The following is a 19840-nucleotide window of genomic DNA, read 5'->3' on the forward strand; positions in this document are numbered from 1 at the left end:
CTGAAGACAGGGCAATTTCCTGAAGCTGATAAGCAACAGGTGGGACAACGGAAATGACAGAACTATCCTCCTTCTCTCATAAATCTAACATAATACGACAGAATACTGAGACTGAATCTGTGTATTAAATAGTTATATATTGCGATACTGAAGATAGATTTACAGGTGCTATTGTAATGCTTAAGAGCCTAAATATTTTTAAACTCACAATATTTAGTTTCGCCTATCACATTGACAGCGCGGGCTAAGGCGTTGGTCTCGACTGTTCTAAATCTGAAATCGTGTGTTTGAATCGCTCTTGAAGCATCGAGTTTTTTCTCTTCTTTCTGGGAAGTGTGTGTAGAGGCCTTCGGACAGGCCGCTACCCTAGCCAAATGTCAAAGAACAATTTTTAAAAAATGAATCATATAAATTCTCCAGAAAAGCTAACGCTCAGGGTGGAATACAAAGCTTATATACACACACACTTTTAGTTCCATTTTTGTCTTTGTGTTGCCTACATAGAAACGAGCTTTCATCTTTTTATTAATCATCTCACAGTGGCTGTGGAGTTCAAGACGTGGGTGTTGATCTCTCCAAGAATGGGATCATATACATAATATTTTGATCATTATCGTTTTACCTTTTTTAAACACTGCGTTTTGGAAACTGAATCAGGTGGCAGAAAATAAAAATTCCTACCCTTTTGGAACCCTTAGAAAGAGCAAACAATACCTCTTCCCTTAATGCACGAAACCAAGTTAAACACGTACAAAACAAGAAAAATTGCTGTCATGCATAATTTAATTTTTATGTATGTAGACAGACGACAGGGACAATATTTTTTAGCAGAATGGTAGTAAGCATGTGAATTGTTCTTTTGGGATTTTTACGTCATCTAAATTATATAATTATAAAACTACAGCGTTCCGAAAGCTGAAGGCTGCTTACTTCTTCAAATGAACATGGAGGACTCACGCTGTCTCAACGAGGGGACCCAACAGACAAGAGTCCTTATGTCCTCTTCCCTCTTTTTACCTGAAGACAGAAGCAGAATCCAACTTCCGAAACGTTGTAATTTTATAAGTTTATAATTCAGACGATGGACAAAGCCCAAAAGAACAATTTTACATATTATAACACAGCAATGTGACAAAACTTCAGACCAAATTTAACCCGAACATAATTTTTGAACGAAATAAATGTTGATTTCTTACTTTCGTTTCCGAATACCTGAATGTTATCACACAGCGAAGGATTTATTAGCTGTGGGTAATGAAGAATGGTAGGCAGCCTGCGTCATTCCCTCCCTTCGTAAGGAGATGAGTGACAGCGTTCCATTGCGCCTGCACGAATAGTCCCGCCGCGCGCGATACGCAGCGTCACCGTGGGCGCCGAGACGTCCATATAAGAGTGACGGCATCCACAAGAACTGGTCCACAGAGATACAGACCGACGCTTGAAGCCCGGACCCCGCAACTTGTCTGCTCTCAAGTACCAGCGCACACAGAAGGTACGTCACCAATTTCAAAAGTCACCCCCCCCCCCCCAACATCTCGAATTTGTAAGGAGATAATCCCGTCGTACGTTGAGAAAGCAGATGGAAATTAGGGTAACTGAAGTTTGCGTATGAATCAGAAAATCATAATTTCAAAATACAAGCTACAAAGACTCTCTAATACGGAGCCCATTGCATATATTTAAAAATAATTTAGTTGTATGTGTGAATGTATTTAAATGTATACTTATTACGTTTAGACCCAACATAGGGCTTGATAAATTACACTAACTCCTATTTACCAACGTAAAGATAGGTTTACATAAGCAAAGCGTTTCAAACATATAATAAATCGTATTTTCAGTGTCATGTTGATTATGCACATTTTCAGGTACTGCGGATATAGGGCATATTTGATATATTACATATGATTTATCTTCTTTAGGCACTCTTGTTATTTTATATAATGATTTAATTAGACAAAAGTTGAAGTATGCCTCAGTAGCATAGAATAATCTTATATTGACTCATTCTAACAAACTGTAACGTATACAAAGAATGTCTGCTAATTCATGTTATATGGTTGGGGGGGGGGGGGTTCAGTTAGTTATTTCACGTAATTACGGTTCAATTTTGAGTCGTTTAAATTTCAAAACGCTATATACCTGACTACATCCCGATACTTTATTTTTTATTAGTGTTTTTAAGGGTAATGAAGCGCCTACAAGGCAAATAACAAATAAGGAAATTTTCTACCACAGTGTGAGCAGCGCACTAAGACACGGTCCTTCAGCACAGAGATGAAAATTATATGTGCAGACTTTGTGACATTTATATCATAAACAATGTCTCCTTTGAGGGCACTTTCCTCACAAGGGAAAGTGTGTAGCTTGATTATTTGTTTTAGTTTAAATTGAATGTGTTTCTTTTTAATATATTTTTATTTGAGTTTGCTGTCATAGGCTCTGTACGTTTTGCAGATACTCGAAGAAAGTTGTTATAAATCCGTATGTACGTTACTTATTATTTCACAATAATTTATTCGACCAGCTTACAGTAGGCACAAAACAAAATAGTTTAAAAATACTGCCAACACATTAACATCAATTTTAAGAGAAAGATAAACTGAAATAAAACCAAGTATTGTTTTTCTCATTGAAAAGTGCGATATCTCTTCATACTTTTATACGTGGTAAAGAAGTTTTCGGATTTTTATACTGCCTGAAATTTCATTGCCATGTGCACAACAGCCCACTACTGAAAAGTAATCTGAGCCCAAAAATCCACCCTCACGCCAAGTTTAATGAAGAAACAGTTTCATAGTATTGTCCCGTCTCGAATAGATCCGCTAAGTATCCGCTTTCCCGGATCTTACGAGCTAAAATTCTGTATCCTTTTGCCCTTAAACACTTTTCAGATTCGAAAGATTCAATTCCACTTTCCAAATTACACATCCACACTTAACATCGGTGTATACTAAAGTCTTTCCTCGATGGTGTAACTGATGTTGGCAGTAAAGATAACCAAGTATCTCCGGAGTGTCGAGCCCTTGATCCGACAGACGTTCAGCATCAACAGACTTCTTGCCATTTGTAGAACTAAAATATTCATTACCGTATTTGCAAGTGTCAGCTACTAAATTCTATCTTGAGCCACTTACATCCAATCCATCACATCCCTTGTCTTTAAAGTTTATTTTAATATTACACCCTCATTTACGCCTAGCCTCCCAAGTCGTCTTTTTCTCTCAGGTTTTCCAACTAAAACTGAGAAGCATTTCCAATATATCCCGTGTGTACTACATGCCTAGCCCCTCCGTCTTCATTTGCTATCCCTAATAACATGTATTGAAGAGTAATATTTATTATGGCTGTTCTGCGATAAATAAGTCTGATACCAAAAATTAAATGCTTCTGATGACAATGGAAGTTCCTTGCAAACTATGCTGTCTATACTAATGTAAATGTTACCTTATAAGAAGTATTCAGCTTCAAAACTCAGTCGCCACTGTCCATGTCGGTCAGTATTGTTTTATTTAGCAGAATATACATTATAATTAAGTTCATACTTCAATAAAACTTACGAAAACTAAATATATCGTGTATCGCTCTCCAAAATTTTACGCAATGAAGAAACTATATAAATACAAAGCAAAAAATTTTTTATTGAAGGACTGTTGATCTTATACACTGGTCTCTGAACAAACACACCCAAAGCTTTGTAATCAAAGAGGCTACAAGGCGGAAGAGAATGAAATCAGTGTAGGTAGCCTTTAAATGTATCGTGTATGACTTTGGGCGTGTATCCTTCGTAAATTGGAACATTTAAGGCCCTAGGGTAGTACGTAATAGGCATTACTTGTGTATTTTGTTCAGATATTCTGTACCTTTGATCACTGACTGACTAACTGAATATATGACGACAGACACGGCCACCCAGACTCTTGTTCGTTCGTTCATGGGCTCGATCACTTTTGCCACCTGTGCAACCCCATCCCCCCCGGGCACACATGTTGCAGGTTTATTTAAAGTTAAAATTCAATACGGAGGTTGTTGAGGAGATTTTTTAAGAACAAAGTGTAATAAAGTTTTTTATGAAGATTTCTGTCTTCTGGGTTGTTGCGCTGTGTAGTCTGGTCGATGTTAACCAACGTTTCAGATGTCATACTGCCTCCGTCATCAGGGCGATCATACTCACCGCTGTGAAAACCTCAAATCTTACAAAGTTTTTTTATCTTCTTCAGATTCGCCACCGTTTCCGACTGACGACGTACTTACGTTCATGTTTCTTTGTATTATTGTGATCGTTTGACGGGAGCTTCAGGCTCAGAGTTTGTGAAAGTTCAGACAACCGAAGTGCAGTTATCAGACTCGAACAGTAGTGCCAGTAAGCGTTCTGTGCTCAAGTTCCAATCTACAAAATCCGTGACCGCTGTTTAACGGAGTGGAAGTTAGAATTCAATTCTCTTTCTCAGATTCAGACGCCATTTAACTTTCATGTCAACATTTGCGCCCTCAGTATCCATCGCTGGAGTAAGCCACTTCTCAAGCATGCTACAAAAAAGTTTCAATTCCCTTTTACAGTAGCATAAATGTCATTTCTGTATATCGTTTTGTTAAATATTTTAAACCGATCAGATAATTTGTGTCAATTCTGTATGTTAAACCGGTAAAACACACAGTTGATGTAGTTTTCCGACTGAATTCTTGCAATACCAAGGGTCGGGTCATGTACACAACTAAAACTCATCTGCGTTAAAACTGAATCTCGATGCTAAAAAATCGCTTAATTTGATACAGTTTCGTTAAGAAACGTAATGTCCATCTACTTACGATAAAACCGCCTCCGTTGAACACAGTTCGTTTTGCAGAAGCTATAATCCTAGTCGCTCAGATGGTCAAGAAATTCCATGTCTTCTACGAATACCGAATATTCATTATTGCGTATGTTTAAAATAATCCGCCTCTGGAAAATATTTTGAGCCAATTAAATCCAATCCACACCTTCACAAACAACTTATTTGAGAGCAATTTTAATAACAACCTACCACCCAGCATCTTATTCTTTCAATATAATTTCCTTAATAACATTTGGTTGCCCTAACTATAAACGGACACTACCATTGTTAGCCTGCCACAACCAAATTGCGGAAATAATTTGTTTTAGTTCAACAAGTGTGTCACAAAAGCACGGTTAAATTGGTGGTACTGAAATAGAAGTATTGAAAGCAGAAGCCGCCGTAAAGTTCAAATAAACTTCTCGTATTCTGCATAGTAGGAAGGAAATGTGAACGGAATCAAACAAATAAGCACTGCGATCTCTCGCAGAAACGTGAGAATTTTTCCCAGTATCAACAAAGGTGAAAATTGAACCACACCAGTTTATAGTGGGTAAGTACAGGGACAATCGTGTATTTCACACAAAGAAATGTGAACCTCCAGAGGACGAGAAATCGTATACAAAGTACCAAGATATACGCTCCACCACCATGCACCATTGTAACACCTCCAAAAGGAGGGGCAATATTTGTCATGTTTTGCACAGAGACCGAAAGGAACTTGTCTCAACGCCAAAAACATGAAAATGTCGTTATCTAAACTTCAGATATGGGGAAAATATTAGCGAAATATTTGTAAGTGACGTCAGTTTCATGCTTAATTAATTTTTGTCTGTTGTAGCAACCAGATAGAGATGTCAACCGCTATTGTCACTGGTTCTTACCAGACTGTTTTATTTCCCTGTACCGTTTTAAAACGAAATCCTTCGGTGGACTTGATGTTAAAATGGAAGTTGCCTTGTATGAAGATCTTTTTCAAAGATGAGCTTAATAAATGTGACATTTCCTGGATAATTATGAGTAAAATAACATTTAAATATGGAATAAAATGCAATTTAAAAAATAGCACTGCGTTAATTACTAAGTTTATAATAAAGTGTTAGGTAGGACTATTGATTTCCTATAATAATGTTATTCACCAAAAATGCTTCGTGAGATCACTTAATAGACATAAATCAACTGTAATTCAATAAATTAACATTTTATTTCTTTACTCCGTAAGCTCTGGGATGATAATTTATATCCAAATAAATCTCATTAAGACGTAATTATAAATAAAATACACTCAATTATACTACTTGTTATTAAAAGAGCTCTGCTAGCCGTCAATGAGTGAAAATGTGAAGTGTCGTAAAAGTAGTCGTCATTGCACTAAGCAGCGTATATTTTGTGCATGATTTCTTACAACAGAGCAAACACAAAAGAATAAAAATATATTTTTTATCCGTCTGACCTCTTGAATTTTACGTGACACCATAAATTAACACAAGGCATAAGTTATGTTTGTTAGTATTAGTAGTAAATTCCTCTCTGCAGTAAACTTAAGAGCAGTCGTTGAATTATATCGCCACATAAAAACATTCAACGGTCATTCACAGATACAAAAGTTTCGTGCCATCAAGCACTCTGCTCCATTGTCTACCTCTAACGCTGTGTGCATCTATTGCTCTTGCCGCGGGATTTATGCAGGTGTTTATGAAAGGTAGTGAATGGGGAAAAAGGGAATTTACTCTATTAAATATAAATAAAATTCATGGCGTGAGATTTGTTTGCTCTTGAAACGTAATTTTCCTCTCGGGATCAAAAGAAGGATATGAAATAATATTACAGCAGTCTTTCGCTAACAGCGGTTTTGCAAATTTCTTATTTAAAATATCCGCACTTTTACACTTCTATCAAGTTCTACCAACAACTTTACTCTATTCCATGTATCCACAGGTTTTATTTGTATAAACACAGCGAAAACATCAGCGTCTTCAAAGCCGAGAGATCCATATTTTCTAGGTCAGGGCTCTAATGGCATTCAAAATCTGTTTTCTAGCTTTGAGTATTTTTGTGGCGCTATTTTATGCTTTGTGTTTCATGTACGTACATGTATTTCGTGTTGAGTGCAGGAACAAATAACTTAGATCTTTATCAGTGTCAACAGCAGCCGCGCCTCTCACTAAATGCCATTTTTTCACAAAGCTTTGATCTTACCAGCAGCGTTATCTTTCGGCAATGTAGCCTCTGCATTTGGTGTACATTAAAAATAAAGCAAACGGACCGGTGTCAGTTACACTGTAATACTGATTGCTATGCTGTATTATTAAAATTCATGGAGAATAAGAAACTGATACAAAACATTTTTGTCGGAAAACCTAATTGAAAAATAACATTTAGAAGACATATATATGGATGGAATAATGATATAAAGATTTCTGTCTTCTGGTTTGTTGCGCTGTGTAGTCTGGTCGATGTTTAACAACGTTTCAGAGGTCATACTGCCTCCGTCATCAGGGCGGTGAAGACAGACAGAAATCTTCATACTCACCGCTGTGAAAACCTCAAATCATACATAATGATATCAAAATTAATTTTAAACAAACAGGGTTTACATCCTATTTATGTAGATCAGATCAAGCTATCTCGGAAGATGCTGTTGTGAACAAGGTTATGAACGTTTGGGTCCTATTAAAGGCACGGAATTTTTTGGCAAACTGAACAACTATCATCACCTTCTCGGAAAATACCCGACGTGACGGAATAATTTAGTGGGTGCTTTTATTTTTGAAATAACGCTGACGTTTTGCACTGTTATGGTATGGAGCATAATAAAAATTACCTCGCAGTGTGATTTAATTTAGTTTTCATTTTCATAGATTATAAAACTCTTTCATAATTAAAACTTATTTTATAAATATTATGTGTCTCTAACGAACGATCTACGCTGCTGTAAGGCCACGAAAAAAGAACAGAACACCACGTTAATAATAATATTCTAATTAACGATTCACAATTCTGCCATAAGTGGGGACCACTTTCCTGTGAGTGTCCAACAAATATTCTGCGCAGAACACAAGACACCAAATAAACTGTTATTCAAACTATTTCAAATTGCGCACCACTTGAAAAGTGGCATTGCTTTCATCGCTATCTTTGTGTACTTACCTGAATTTACAATACAAAATTTATTTATCTACCATCCTGTCTCTATTTTTGGTAAATCTGATGGGTTTGTTCAAATCGCGACCAAGTTCCGTCTGCTGACTGATAGAAGGCGGTGTTCTAGGAATCGCCGTGGTAGTACGGCAACTTCTTTGACGACTGTTTTAAGCATTTAATCTAAATAAAGTTTTGCAGGCGGACAGAGAAAGTGTTACTCATTTTACTCCTAACCTGTTCGTACGATCGATAGACTACAACCTAATTTTTTTATTATACTGGGTTTTATATGCCTGTCTGTCCGTCGGTGCCTGACCGCATTATTAAACTCTAGAATCGCCATATTATATTGATAGTGATACAAATACTACTGCTGCGACCATTTAATTAATTTATTCATGTAATTAATGTGATTAATAACAGACAAAGAAGGCCAATCAATAATAAGTTTCTAAAATATTAAAAATTATGAACAATAAAAAATTCAGATTTTGACAAGAGTAGATTCTATAATCACCTGGTAAACGAGTCAAGTACACTTTTCCCTGACCCAACTTCTGTCGCGAATTTACGGAAATATTTTATTAAAAACAAGTTTCAAGTAAAATTGAAAGTTCAATCGAGAGAAATAAATGCTACTAAGGAACAACTCTGTGGCATCTGAACACTAATTATTCCTTGTTATTTAGGTTTATTGTAATGATTGATTGAACTGGGGAGTGAAACCTTCTGACAGAAGCTACAATGATGTCTTGGACCATAAAGTACAATTTATTCCACGTGACATATAGCGGGAGTGGCAAAGCATTTTCGGTGATAGAATGGTGCATCGACTGAAAATGAGATTGCGGAGGATTTACGACAAACATACCATCGATGCTACATAATCTGAACTACTGAAAGCGTCGTTAAATAAGCCATAAACAAATAAACCACTTACACTTCCATAAGAGCTTATATATACCGACGAAAACATTTATGTTCATTAAGATAAATAATAAAAACTCTAGTAATAGGGTCAGTAGAACAACTATAAGAAATAAATGGGACATAAATAAATCAACACTGGTCTCTTATTAGTTATATATAACGTTTTACTCAGAAACGATAATGGAACTCGGAAAATAAAGTCATATAGTCCAGGGGTTCTCAACCTTCGTACCGCCAATCTGGTTATATTGACCAGGTAAGTGTTTGTACAACTGTATCATTCTGTATGATAAAAACACGCTTCATTCATGACCTACGTTAAATATTTAATTTAAAATGAAGTGTTAATATGAATAACAATTCAACTGAAGTATCAGAGAAAATATTTTAATAATAAGTAAACGTTAGATTTACATCGAGTATCAGTGTTCTGTAAAGCGAGCAGTTTCTTCTGGAATAAAATTGATACTTTGGATTAAATTACAGCTTTAGGTATAAATACTAATATTAAATTTAATCGGAGACAAAATGTATAGACGGACTAACGGGATAGGGCTACTTTCCTTTAATCCGTTCATTTTATGTATTTTGCACAAAGAACGCGTAATAATTTAGACTTCTTGCATTTATCGCTGTACTTTTTACCTGATTCGGCGTGTGGGTGTTTCAGTACTGGTGTAAATTGAAAGATTCAAGTCTGAAGAGGCCAAATAACTACAAAATATCCGCGATGCAACGAAGCACTATCTGTACCAGCTGAAGTGACACTAGGGTTCATTTCAAGTTTTCACCACCTCTCAGATTATTTGTTACTTTCAATCTCCGGTCGTTTTTCTGACGCCGAAAGTTCCCACTTTGCCATCTGTAACCTTTGTACTTTTTATCAAGAACTCACAGAAATCCCCTGGCATGGTGGATGAAAGAAAACCTCCTTCCCCCAGAATAAATCGGAATACTGACCAAAAGTTCTATTTGCTGAATGGCATTTAATTTACGAAAGAACATATAATCAAACATGAACTTTTGCAGACTCAATACAGTTTACTACGCAAACATATAATTACACCAGTACAGACATAAAGTATACTAGAGGCCCTTACTTTATGTAATATTTCATTAACAAAGGTTTCGTGTTATGACAATTTTGTATTATGATAAAAAAAATTCCAATCCAAATTGCAAAGTATTAGAAACCAGTAAATTATTGCATTAAAATACGTTACATTAAAGTATCAACACTGACTCGTAAAGTGTTTCCTTTCCTTAGGCATCAACTCATGTAAATTTGTGTAATGATTCTCTGTAAAACTGTCCCAGAATTATTAATTATGTGGCCGTGAACACGTAAAATCTCACGTCACAGATTACTACAGCATAATTTTCAACTTGACATAACCATAATTGTGTTACAGAGTATGACACTGGATCGTAATATGATTTTTCTGAATGTCGACATTATCCCGGCAGACAATCCGAAGCGATTAATATACAACTGTCCAAAAAAATTATACACATTATAATACGGAATATTAACCTTGTTATCGATCCCGGTGTGTTGCCACGAAAGACATGGACGGCTGTCATTTTGAACACCTACACTAGATTAATTAATTCACCAAGTACCGATGTTGACATATGTAATGATTAAGTTTATTAAACTGCCTTTATTTCATTCACTGAATGTGTTTATACATATTTGTGGGACACACTGTATACAAGAATCTCATGTCTGATGGACAGATGTAATTTCGTATATGTGCTGTAACTTTTCCAGCAATAGTATAAGAGAGTTGATAACTGTTAATATCTTAACTGAGTTCCACTTCTAATTTCAGTCTATCCGTAGTCACTAGGAAATTGAATTGATTTCCACCTAACTGTAGTCTTATTAGCAAATATATTTGTATCAGCAATAAATTAACATCGAGGACAAGTAAGTATGCAACGTCATATAAAAAAGCATTTTGAATAAGTATACGACACCCTGGTTCATTATTGTACTAAATGACGTCTCACTCTTGTACATTCACAAACACAACCAAATCCGTTGCTTCTATTGAGGTAAGGAGTGAACTGATGGTGGCACTAATGTAAATCTAAGAATCATTTATTAGTTCAAGTTAACAAGTTATAATTCATTAATACTTTCCATTTGTACTAGTAAATTGCCCTAAGAAATGACGGAAAATCTAAAGTAGTATACACAATCATAAATATTATCTCGTAAGACCAAAAATCCCTCCACAGTAAAAGATCACCAACCAACATTGCTTATTATACAGACAGATACTTCATTAAACTTAAAATATTAACCTGTATAACACGCCGTCCAAATAAATGTCTTTGAAGGAGGTGTACTCAGCGGGAGGGACGGGGGGTTAGAAGGCTTTTAATTAAACATTATGTCTCCTTGAAACAGAAGAGAGAGTGGAGGAAACGTAGTTAATGTGAGTAATGTTAACACACATCACGCTGAAATACACTGCCTTCAGCCTGTTTAAAATTCCCCTCACTTGAATTACATACAATAAACGTTATCCTCGCTTACACCTAGGTTTGTACTCCATGATAACACACCTTGGAACATTATTAGATATGTAATAAGATCTATGGTTAAAGCGTCTTTCATCTTAAAATAAGACTACATGGTTTCACTTATCCACAGTTTTTATCTTATGTATTCCACACAAGAATAATTCCACTGATTTCCGCATTTGCTGATCGAAAACTGTAATGACCAGCTTAATCCAGTCCACACACTCATACCTTATCCCTGTAAGAGCCATTTTAATATTATCCTTTTATCTGCGCTTAGTTCTCCCAACTGGTCTCTTAAATTCAGATTTCCCAGCTAAAATGTATGTACGCAGGTTCTGATACATGTTAACATCTGCTGCGGTTTTCCGTAATCCACAATTTCCCATAAAGCCTTGGTCTTGCTAACCACCGACTTGTCAACTGTTTTTTTAGTAACTTAGACCCAGCGGTTGGCGAGGGATTGTTGTATTGATTTAAATACAGCCATACTACAAATAAGGTATCAACCACATTATGTTATGTAAACAGTAATTACAAACTATAGGCAGGTATCTATTTAATCCGTGTCCCGTTTTACTTTAGAATGGACTTCCACCATTAAAACTGTTATTTATTATCGACAATAACATACGTAGCGGTAAACTAATATAATTTCTACGTTTTGAACCTGTTAGCTATATAGAAGGTGTAACAAAGTAAAATAAAAATTGTAATGTAGTAAAAAAGTAAAGGTATAAATCATATGAAGAAAAAATAAAAGACAGGCTAGACAACCTTCTATCGTAACAAAATATATACGGACGTTATCGGCAGCAGACTGCATAAATACATGCAATGTTAAGTGAAAACATTTCTATATAAACAAATAAAGTCTAACGACTACATCAAATTGATATCTGTGCTGTCAGTTTCCCACGTAACTCAATTTATTTCATGTGACTACTCAGAGGAATAATACGCATTGTTTCGTATTATGAAAGCAAAATATAGGCTGATAATTAATGTAAATGAACCGTTCCAAATTAGGAACAATTTTAAAGCAAAACCTGAATGTATCGTGGTCTACATATTTTGAAGATTCAAAAGAAGATCGTCGAGCAATGTGTTCTAAGCGGCAAACGAATGTAACATGTCGAGATTAAGGAAGCAAAACAATCAGCGTATCCGAGACAACACCGACTAATATGCATCTAAAATGATCATTAGTACAGGGAATAATTGTTGAAAAAATAACTACAGCCCCAACCAACCAATGACACTTCAACTTGTACACCTCTGGAACTAATGAATAAAATTCAAGGCATATGAGTAGAAAAATAAACTACTATTATGTGTTTATTTTGTCGAAAATTACAACAAAATTGTCATTATTTCTTTTATTTACGTCAGTATCTACACAAGCTAAATTCATAAAATAACAGGGTTTTTTAACGCAACCCCAAGGGAGCATTTAGCCGTTCTTCTTGTACGGTCTCGTTTTCTGGTCTGCTATTGCCACTTCAGGCAGCGCTTATGACGCGACAGAGTGACTTTATGAACTGTTAACAGTTGCAGGACTTCACGATGCATGTGACATCAGAATTTCCATAGGTACACTTGACTGCGTGGGAGAGAAGCAGGTTAACCGTTCTGACAATTGAGGACAGTAAGGTTTCCAAGACAACCCTGTAATGGTGCAGACAGTGACAAGAACAAATATGTGCACACAAGTTTTGTGCATTAATGACACAATTTAGTCCCTTTGACTGCACAGGTGTTGACTATAAGAGGAAAAGTTCATTTAAATTCGCAATAGACCTGCACGTATTATCAAAATATGTTATTTTAAATGTTATTAATATATCTCATTAGATTTAATGTTGATTTATTTATTAATTCATTAATAAAATGGGCAAATATATTATTTCACCTTCATATTATTATATAATCATATGTAGGATATGAAACAAGTTTAACTTCTTTACTCCAACAGTCTTCTATTTATTTTTCGTTATCCTATTCTATCACAATTTAAGCGATGTAATATCCAAATCTTTAATTAGGACTCTAGGCACACAGCCTATACAACAGACTAGTGTTCGTTGCTGATAATTCTCAAAGTCACTATTTGCACTGTATTAAATAGTAGTGTATGTTTTAATTAAGTAAAAATAAGTAATAGTTTTAAATTTTACAGTTTACACATGCATTATTTTTTAATAAAAATGGGTTCCAAATCACTTCTTTATATTTTACTGTCATTCTGAACTGGTAATTTACTAGTGTACATACGCGGGAATCACGTAACATTCATTCAGAGGCGGTGGGTTCATGCCAATCGTGGCAGCCATCTTGGCCCGACCAACACTTTAAAAACCGAAAAATAAAAGTCTGCCGTCTTACTTCCGTGTTACAGTGGTACTCCATACACGAACACAGCAGAAAATGTATCGTTAGCCAGATCCAGCCAGGCATGCGTTGTTAGCCACCTAGTTGAGGCTTACGCATGAGACGCAAAGTAAATTTACAAGGCATGTATTTTTAAATTATCCATTGAGTCACTGACGGATAATACACCGATATTATAAGAACATTACACTGATTTTCTACGCAGGGAATGAAACGTACACACCGACAGATAGGTTTCAATATCCCTTGTTTACAGAACTCAAATAGAGTTTCAGGATCAAGAAATGTCTTAAATTTGTTATTTGTCGTATTGATTACTACAGTCGCTATGTATTATATCTGTTCATCTCATATTCACTAAGAGATGAACGTGCAGAAACAAACTATATTTCTGAATGTATTACTTTTTGCTTTCAATCAACCGGCTTTAATAGTTATGAAACAACACGAATACAATTTATTGGTCACTACTAAATGTATGAAACTTGTATGGAATGATGATGACAATATTAATCATTTTTAACTGTTTAGATAATCACCGAGTGTTTAGAATAATCAACACAATATTCTAATAGATTAGCACTTCATAAAGTTTCTTACACGAGGGCACTTATAATATTAATGTAAGCCATCTATTTTAAGAGGTAAACAGTTGCTAGCGCTGTATGATCACATTACACACGTTTCATTATTTGCATGTTCATACCCAATTTAGCGTTTGTAACCGACTCCATCAATTAACGACACGACCCACTCGTTAAGGACACAATTATCGATTACAGCTTAACTACTCATGAATGTGAATGGCTTGCAGTTAATTACGTTTAAAGTACAGGAAAATGTATCCAGCGACTGTCATGAAACCGTGAATAACCAGCATCACTTATTACCACAACGAGGAAATAGAAGGTTCGCCCGTTCGCCTGAGACGGCTTCATTTTTTAAGCTTAATTTTAATTTGACGATCTTCCAATATTTCATATTTAAGTCTGTTTTGCAGTTCAAGGGGGTTTTAAGAACGTAGCCCTCGTGAACGGCGAGGGCTACATGCTGTATTCCCAATTTCAATTTAAATATCCCAGTGGAGTTAGCACGCGTAATTGTGACAGCACACCATCTTCAGACTAGGTTGCTAATTCAATTTGTGGGCGACTGCGAATCATAAAATCATTCTAATCTAATCTACCAACAGACAGACGCGAACTCCTTCCTGAAAATCGCTGGAAGAGTATGAGAACGTTCAGCCCAACAATTACCATATCTGTGTGGGCGGGGACGATATGTAATGATGTGGCCTCGGTGCAAATGTACTTAAGAGAACCAGAAGTAGCCAGAACACTGGAAAAGGCAATGCAGGTCTATATTTCTGCGGATTTAAATGCGTGATGAAATTGATGCAGCTGCTTTGAAGTACACGCTTCTAATTTATCGGCTAGCTGCACTCCAGACCAAGACTCTGCCACACTAGAGCTGTGTGAATCCTTTCCCGGTGGCTGTTCTCCCAGGGTTATGACGGCAGGATTAGTGATGGAATTAGCATGTAACTTATCTGTAGGTTTAGCTTTGCTGGTGTATTTCTGTGCTTTGATCTTCAGACACCTTGGATTAATTACTCAGGATACAAATTTTACGTCTGTCGTTTTAAACTGACATGAGCCGAGATTGGTCGGTGAGAAAAATAACCGGTTATGGGCTTGTCGACTAGGTTAGATTTTTACAGAAGCAAGGATTTCTGTTGTGCTTTTTTGGGGGGGGTCCCTTGTTCATCGTCTACATATTATAAAATTACGACGTTCCTGAAGTTGGTTCTACTTAAGCAATCAGGTAAAGGGAAGTCAGAAAAACCTATCTGTTGGGTCCCTGGTTGAGCAGGTCTCAAACGCTCATTTACGTTAAAAAATTTATTTCACCTGTTTCTATTTCCATGTAAAATGTAAATAATTTACATTTTATGCAGCCTATCTGCAACACCATAATGGAAAAAAATATTATTTATTGAGAGGTTATAACCCTATTGTGCTATATTTTATTGCATAAGCTTGTAGAAGCTACAAAAAATAATAAAAAATATATCACCCTAAACTAGCTCAGACGTAAATTTGTCTCTGTCACCAACTGGGGAACAAATCAGTTCTGCTCTCCAAACAGTTATTTTCTAAGAATTCTACAAACAAATTATTCTTCCCATTGTAATGCTGCCAAGCCCTGACCTATATCTATGTATATACCGTCTGTTAAAACGTTTTCAAAGAAAATCACGTACTTAACGAGAACTCTCTTATATTCTGACAAATACATATAACGTGATTCTTGTTCTCCTTTGTCAATATTGTAGGAGAAACGTGTCGGTTTTATGTTTCAGCTTCTCAAGAAATGACTGCAGATCGGAACGGATCGCAAATCGGGTCTTTACAGTTAACGTTTTATGTTAGTTCAGCCAATATCATGCCAGAACATAAAACATAATACACACGAAGGTTTTTGATTTTACGTCAACTTCAGGTGCTTCACTAGTATGTACAATACGATTTGTTTGACCGGAGTCAAGTAGCATGACTTACGACGTCAATAAAATGAACTGCTAGAAGCAGAGAGCAAAGTTAAAATATGAGTTTGTTCCCAACAGCTGATCCTGAAATGGCGTTCTCAGACTTACTTTCATAGCAAGAAACAATAACTGATAACTACGTACAGACAATTCGTAACTAAATTATAAATTTAAATTAACCCCATAAAGAAGAATCCTTCTTGAGAGAAACTAACATTCTTTAAATTGGTAAAGTAATACTCCACCATTTTACGAAAAATCTTGTTCACAAAAGCTTGTCATCTCTCTCTTCGACCTCGGCTTCAACGAGTTTATGGCATTTTTTGTTTTTGGTAGAATAAGTGTTGCTGATTTTTTTTAAAGGGACATAACACAAATCCGTTCAATGGTCAGAGTTTATGGACCCTTTCCACTGCTGCTTTACATTCCTCTAATTTCTGCTGCTGAAAAGCCATAGTCAGTCTGACTCTTGTCAGAAGATATGGAATATTTTCTTCACTTACATTTTCAAACGTAAAATAAATAGAGAGATATCTCGTGCACAGAATGAATAGAAATATGACATCAGTTGTTGATGTCTGAGGCAGAATAAATCAGAGTGACCACTGATTTTATATTATAGTATATATCTCATGCAAAGCATGGAAAGGGCTGATCAATTTCTACTGTGTGTGTGGCAGAATGAAGCACGTATGTGTGGTTCTGATCTGCTTCCTGGCCGCTCTGTTAGCTTTCTCGCCTCTGCGAGTCTCAGCTGTACCTCCTCCCCAGTGCAGCCCAAGTTTTCAGCAGGAGGACATTCCACTACGAGTACGCAAGGTTTGCGCTGCACTCTCAACGTTCTACGAACTCTCTAATGCAATGGAAGCCTACTTAGACGACAAAGGTAATAAGCATCACACAGTTCACAATTTTATAAATCAATGTCGATGAAGGGATTCTGGAATTCTGCGCCGCGCAGTCATTTAGAAAATGACCTACGTATCAGAGGTACTTACTGCCTTCATCATCAGGGTAACGATAAAGATCGTCCTGAGATGGACACTGCAAGAACCTCTGAAACGTCAGACAATTTCTAGGAGACTACACGGCGCAATAAATAGCCAGAAGACAAAACATCTTAATACTCAACACCGCGAAAACCTAAAATTTCACCTTATAGGTACATTTACAATAAAGATTCGGAGGAACACGCCGTCTCCACCTTCAACTGTAAACTCAGAGGACCAACATCGACATATCCATCGCCGTGAGAAATTCAAACCCCACACAAATTAATATTTGAGCAGTGAACAACCTCAATGATTTATTCACCAAGCAAGTTATTTTATTTTTGGAGATTCTGGACTTCTAGTTTTATAGATGTTTACCAAAGTTTCGGAGGAACGTATCGTCTCTATTTTCAAGTTATCACCGAAAATCTGGTAACCACCTACAAGATCACACGACGTCACCACAAATAAATTACATCACGTCCCCTTAGAGTGAAAACTAAATGGGCCTAGTTCTTGAAGATGGAGGTCTTCTGGGTTGTTGCGCAGTGTAGCCTGGTAGAAGTTTATCGACGTTTCAGAGGTTCTTGCTGCCTCCATCAAAGGATCTCTGAAATGTCAGTAAACTTCTACCAGACTACACGGCGCAACAACCCAGAAGACCTCCATCTTCAGACTTACCGCCGTGAAAACCTCAAGTCCGACCTAGTTCTTCTTGGAATTTCTTCGGGGAAGAGTCTTTTATTACTACTTTTTTACCCAAAGAATTCAGTACTCACGTCAGCGTCGATAAATCGAGAATATACTCCACTACCTGATCGAATACGATTGGTATATCCCCCCCCCCAGCCCTCCACGCCCGACCATTGCCTGAAGACGAAGAAAGATCCGACGTTTGCAATGTAGTAATTTTTAAGGTTTTACGTTTGTTAAGCCTTATAGAAACACGCGGTGATGGATAAAGCACAGAAGGTGGTAAAAAGGCCCAACGGAAATAAGAAATTAACAACAGCTGACAGTGAGGGCCGTCGTAACGTGCTTGTATGTTTGACGTCACCTAACTGCAATTCTCAATGTTACAGTAGCGCGCGACAGCAGTAATCCCCTGGTGGACGCCGGGGTGAAACGACAGGACGTCGATCACGTGTTCCTCAGGTTTGGTCGGAGACGCTAAGATGCTGGGATCTCTTTTGTGAAGACTGCATCGTGGAAGTGAACTCCGTGTTTCGCCTCTCCTCACCTACGTCATCCTAATTGTTATTTCTACTTATTACGGCCACAAATACTTGATTTAAACATATTTATATGGGAAAATAAGTACGCTTTACGTTCCTATTATTTATCTTATATTTAGACAATGTTATGTTTTGCCTACTGTCTCATAAAAATATGAATGAAATTATCATTAATATTGTTATTATAATTATTTTGTGACTGTTAAATAAAATGTGCACGTGTTCATATTTAAATACGCTCTTGTTTCTTAATAGATTACAATAAAGTAATATCAGAATATTTTTCTTGTTAACAGTTAAATAGTCGTAATACGTTAAAAGCACGAAAATCCCTTGTAAATTAACACGACCGTATCTTGAAGCCAATTTCTGTGAGAGAAATAATGTCGTCATATGTTTCAATTATATTTTGTAGTTCTGGGATGAATATTTCCTTGGAGTTTTCGTGATTTTTTTCAGTATCTTACTGAACTTTCTGCGGTAGTAAGTACTAGCGGCAGGGAATTTAAGTTTCACTCGACGATTGAAATTACAATATGCAGTTTAAGACTTAATCGCTTTAATTCTGTATGGGCTTTCTGCGATTTTGTACTGACTATAAAAATAATCAATATAAAGTCGTGTAGAAATTAAAGTTCCCTTTTTCAGAATAAATGTTAAAAATCTGCCACAACTTGTCATGTGTATAGCTTACATGGTTTCTAAGATTTTACTCTTTCTAATTGTAACTTTATTTTCTTACTTTGTTTCTGATGCAACTCTCGGAAACCTAATATCTGCTTCCCACGGAAATATACTGAAAGTTAGACTTTACATATTAGTTCTACCTAACATTGCAGGAACCAGTAAATAAAACTGGTGAAAGTTGTTAATCTGTAGCTGATTCTTAGAAGAACTACACTTACGTAAATATATGGCGGATTAGGCCTATACGACGTGTACATTCTTAATTTTTAAGTACTCTTATAGTCACAGATAGTCATTATTTAAGAATCCCAAAAATTTTCAGAATGGATAGAAATACATCATCCCAGACTTCAAATAAAAATATTAATGTTCTGTCCTAGCATTGTTTTAAAAACACAAAAATAAATAAATAACGAATAGTATAAATTATATGTACAATTAATGTGAAAGACATAAATAATAGTAATAAAGCATGTTCAATTTATTTTCTTGAAAATTCGTTGTCATATTGTGTGTTAATTAAATGTCCCATTAAAATCCTTACTGAATGTTTGAAAAATATAC

The 19840-nt window shown here is 36.1% G+C and overlaps 1 protein-coding gene across 2 annotated transcripts; it reads left to right on the forward strand.

Annotated features, from left to right (window-relative positions):
* Positions 1 to 1379: 1379 nt before the first annotated feature.
* On the forward strand, positions 1380 to 19760 carry Ms (neuropeptide receptor myosuppressin). Of its 2 annotated transcripts, none has more exons than XM_022087095.2 (3): positions 1380 to 1492; positions 17043 to 17248; positions 18437 to 19760. In XM_022087095.2, the coding sequence occupies exons 2-3, from the start codon at positions 17044 to 17046 to the stop codon at positions 18526 to 18528; spliced, it is 297 nt and encodes a 98-aa protein (XP_021942787.2). In that variant the 5' UTR covers positions 1380 to 1492; position 17043; the 3' UTR covers positions 18529 to 19760. The 2 variants fall into 2 exon arrangements, with proteins under 2 accessions (XP_021942787.2, XP_087202681.1); XM_087346555.1 differs by having other exon boundaries at positions 18440 to 19760.
* Positions 19761 to 19840: the final 80 nt, after the last annotated feature.

This window comes from Zootermopsis nevadensis, unplaced genomic scaffold (assembly GCF_977971745.1).
Source record: "Zootermopsis nevadensis isolate Lab colony 2312 unplaced genomic scaffold, Znev_1.0 Znev_ptg000010l, whole genome shotgun sequence".
Lineage (NCBI taxonomy): Eukaryota > Metazoa > Arthropoda > Insecta > Blattodea > Termopsidae > Zootermopsis > Zootermopsis nevadensis.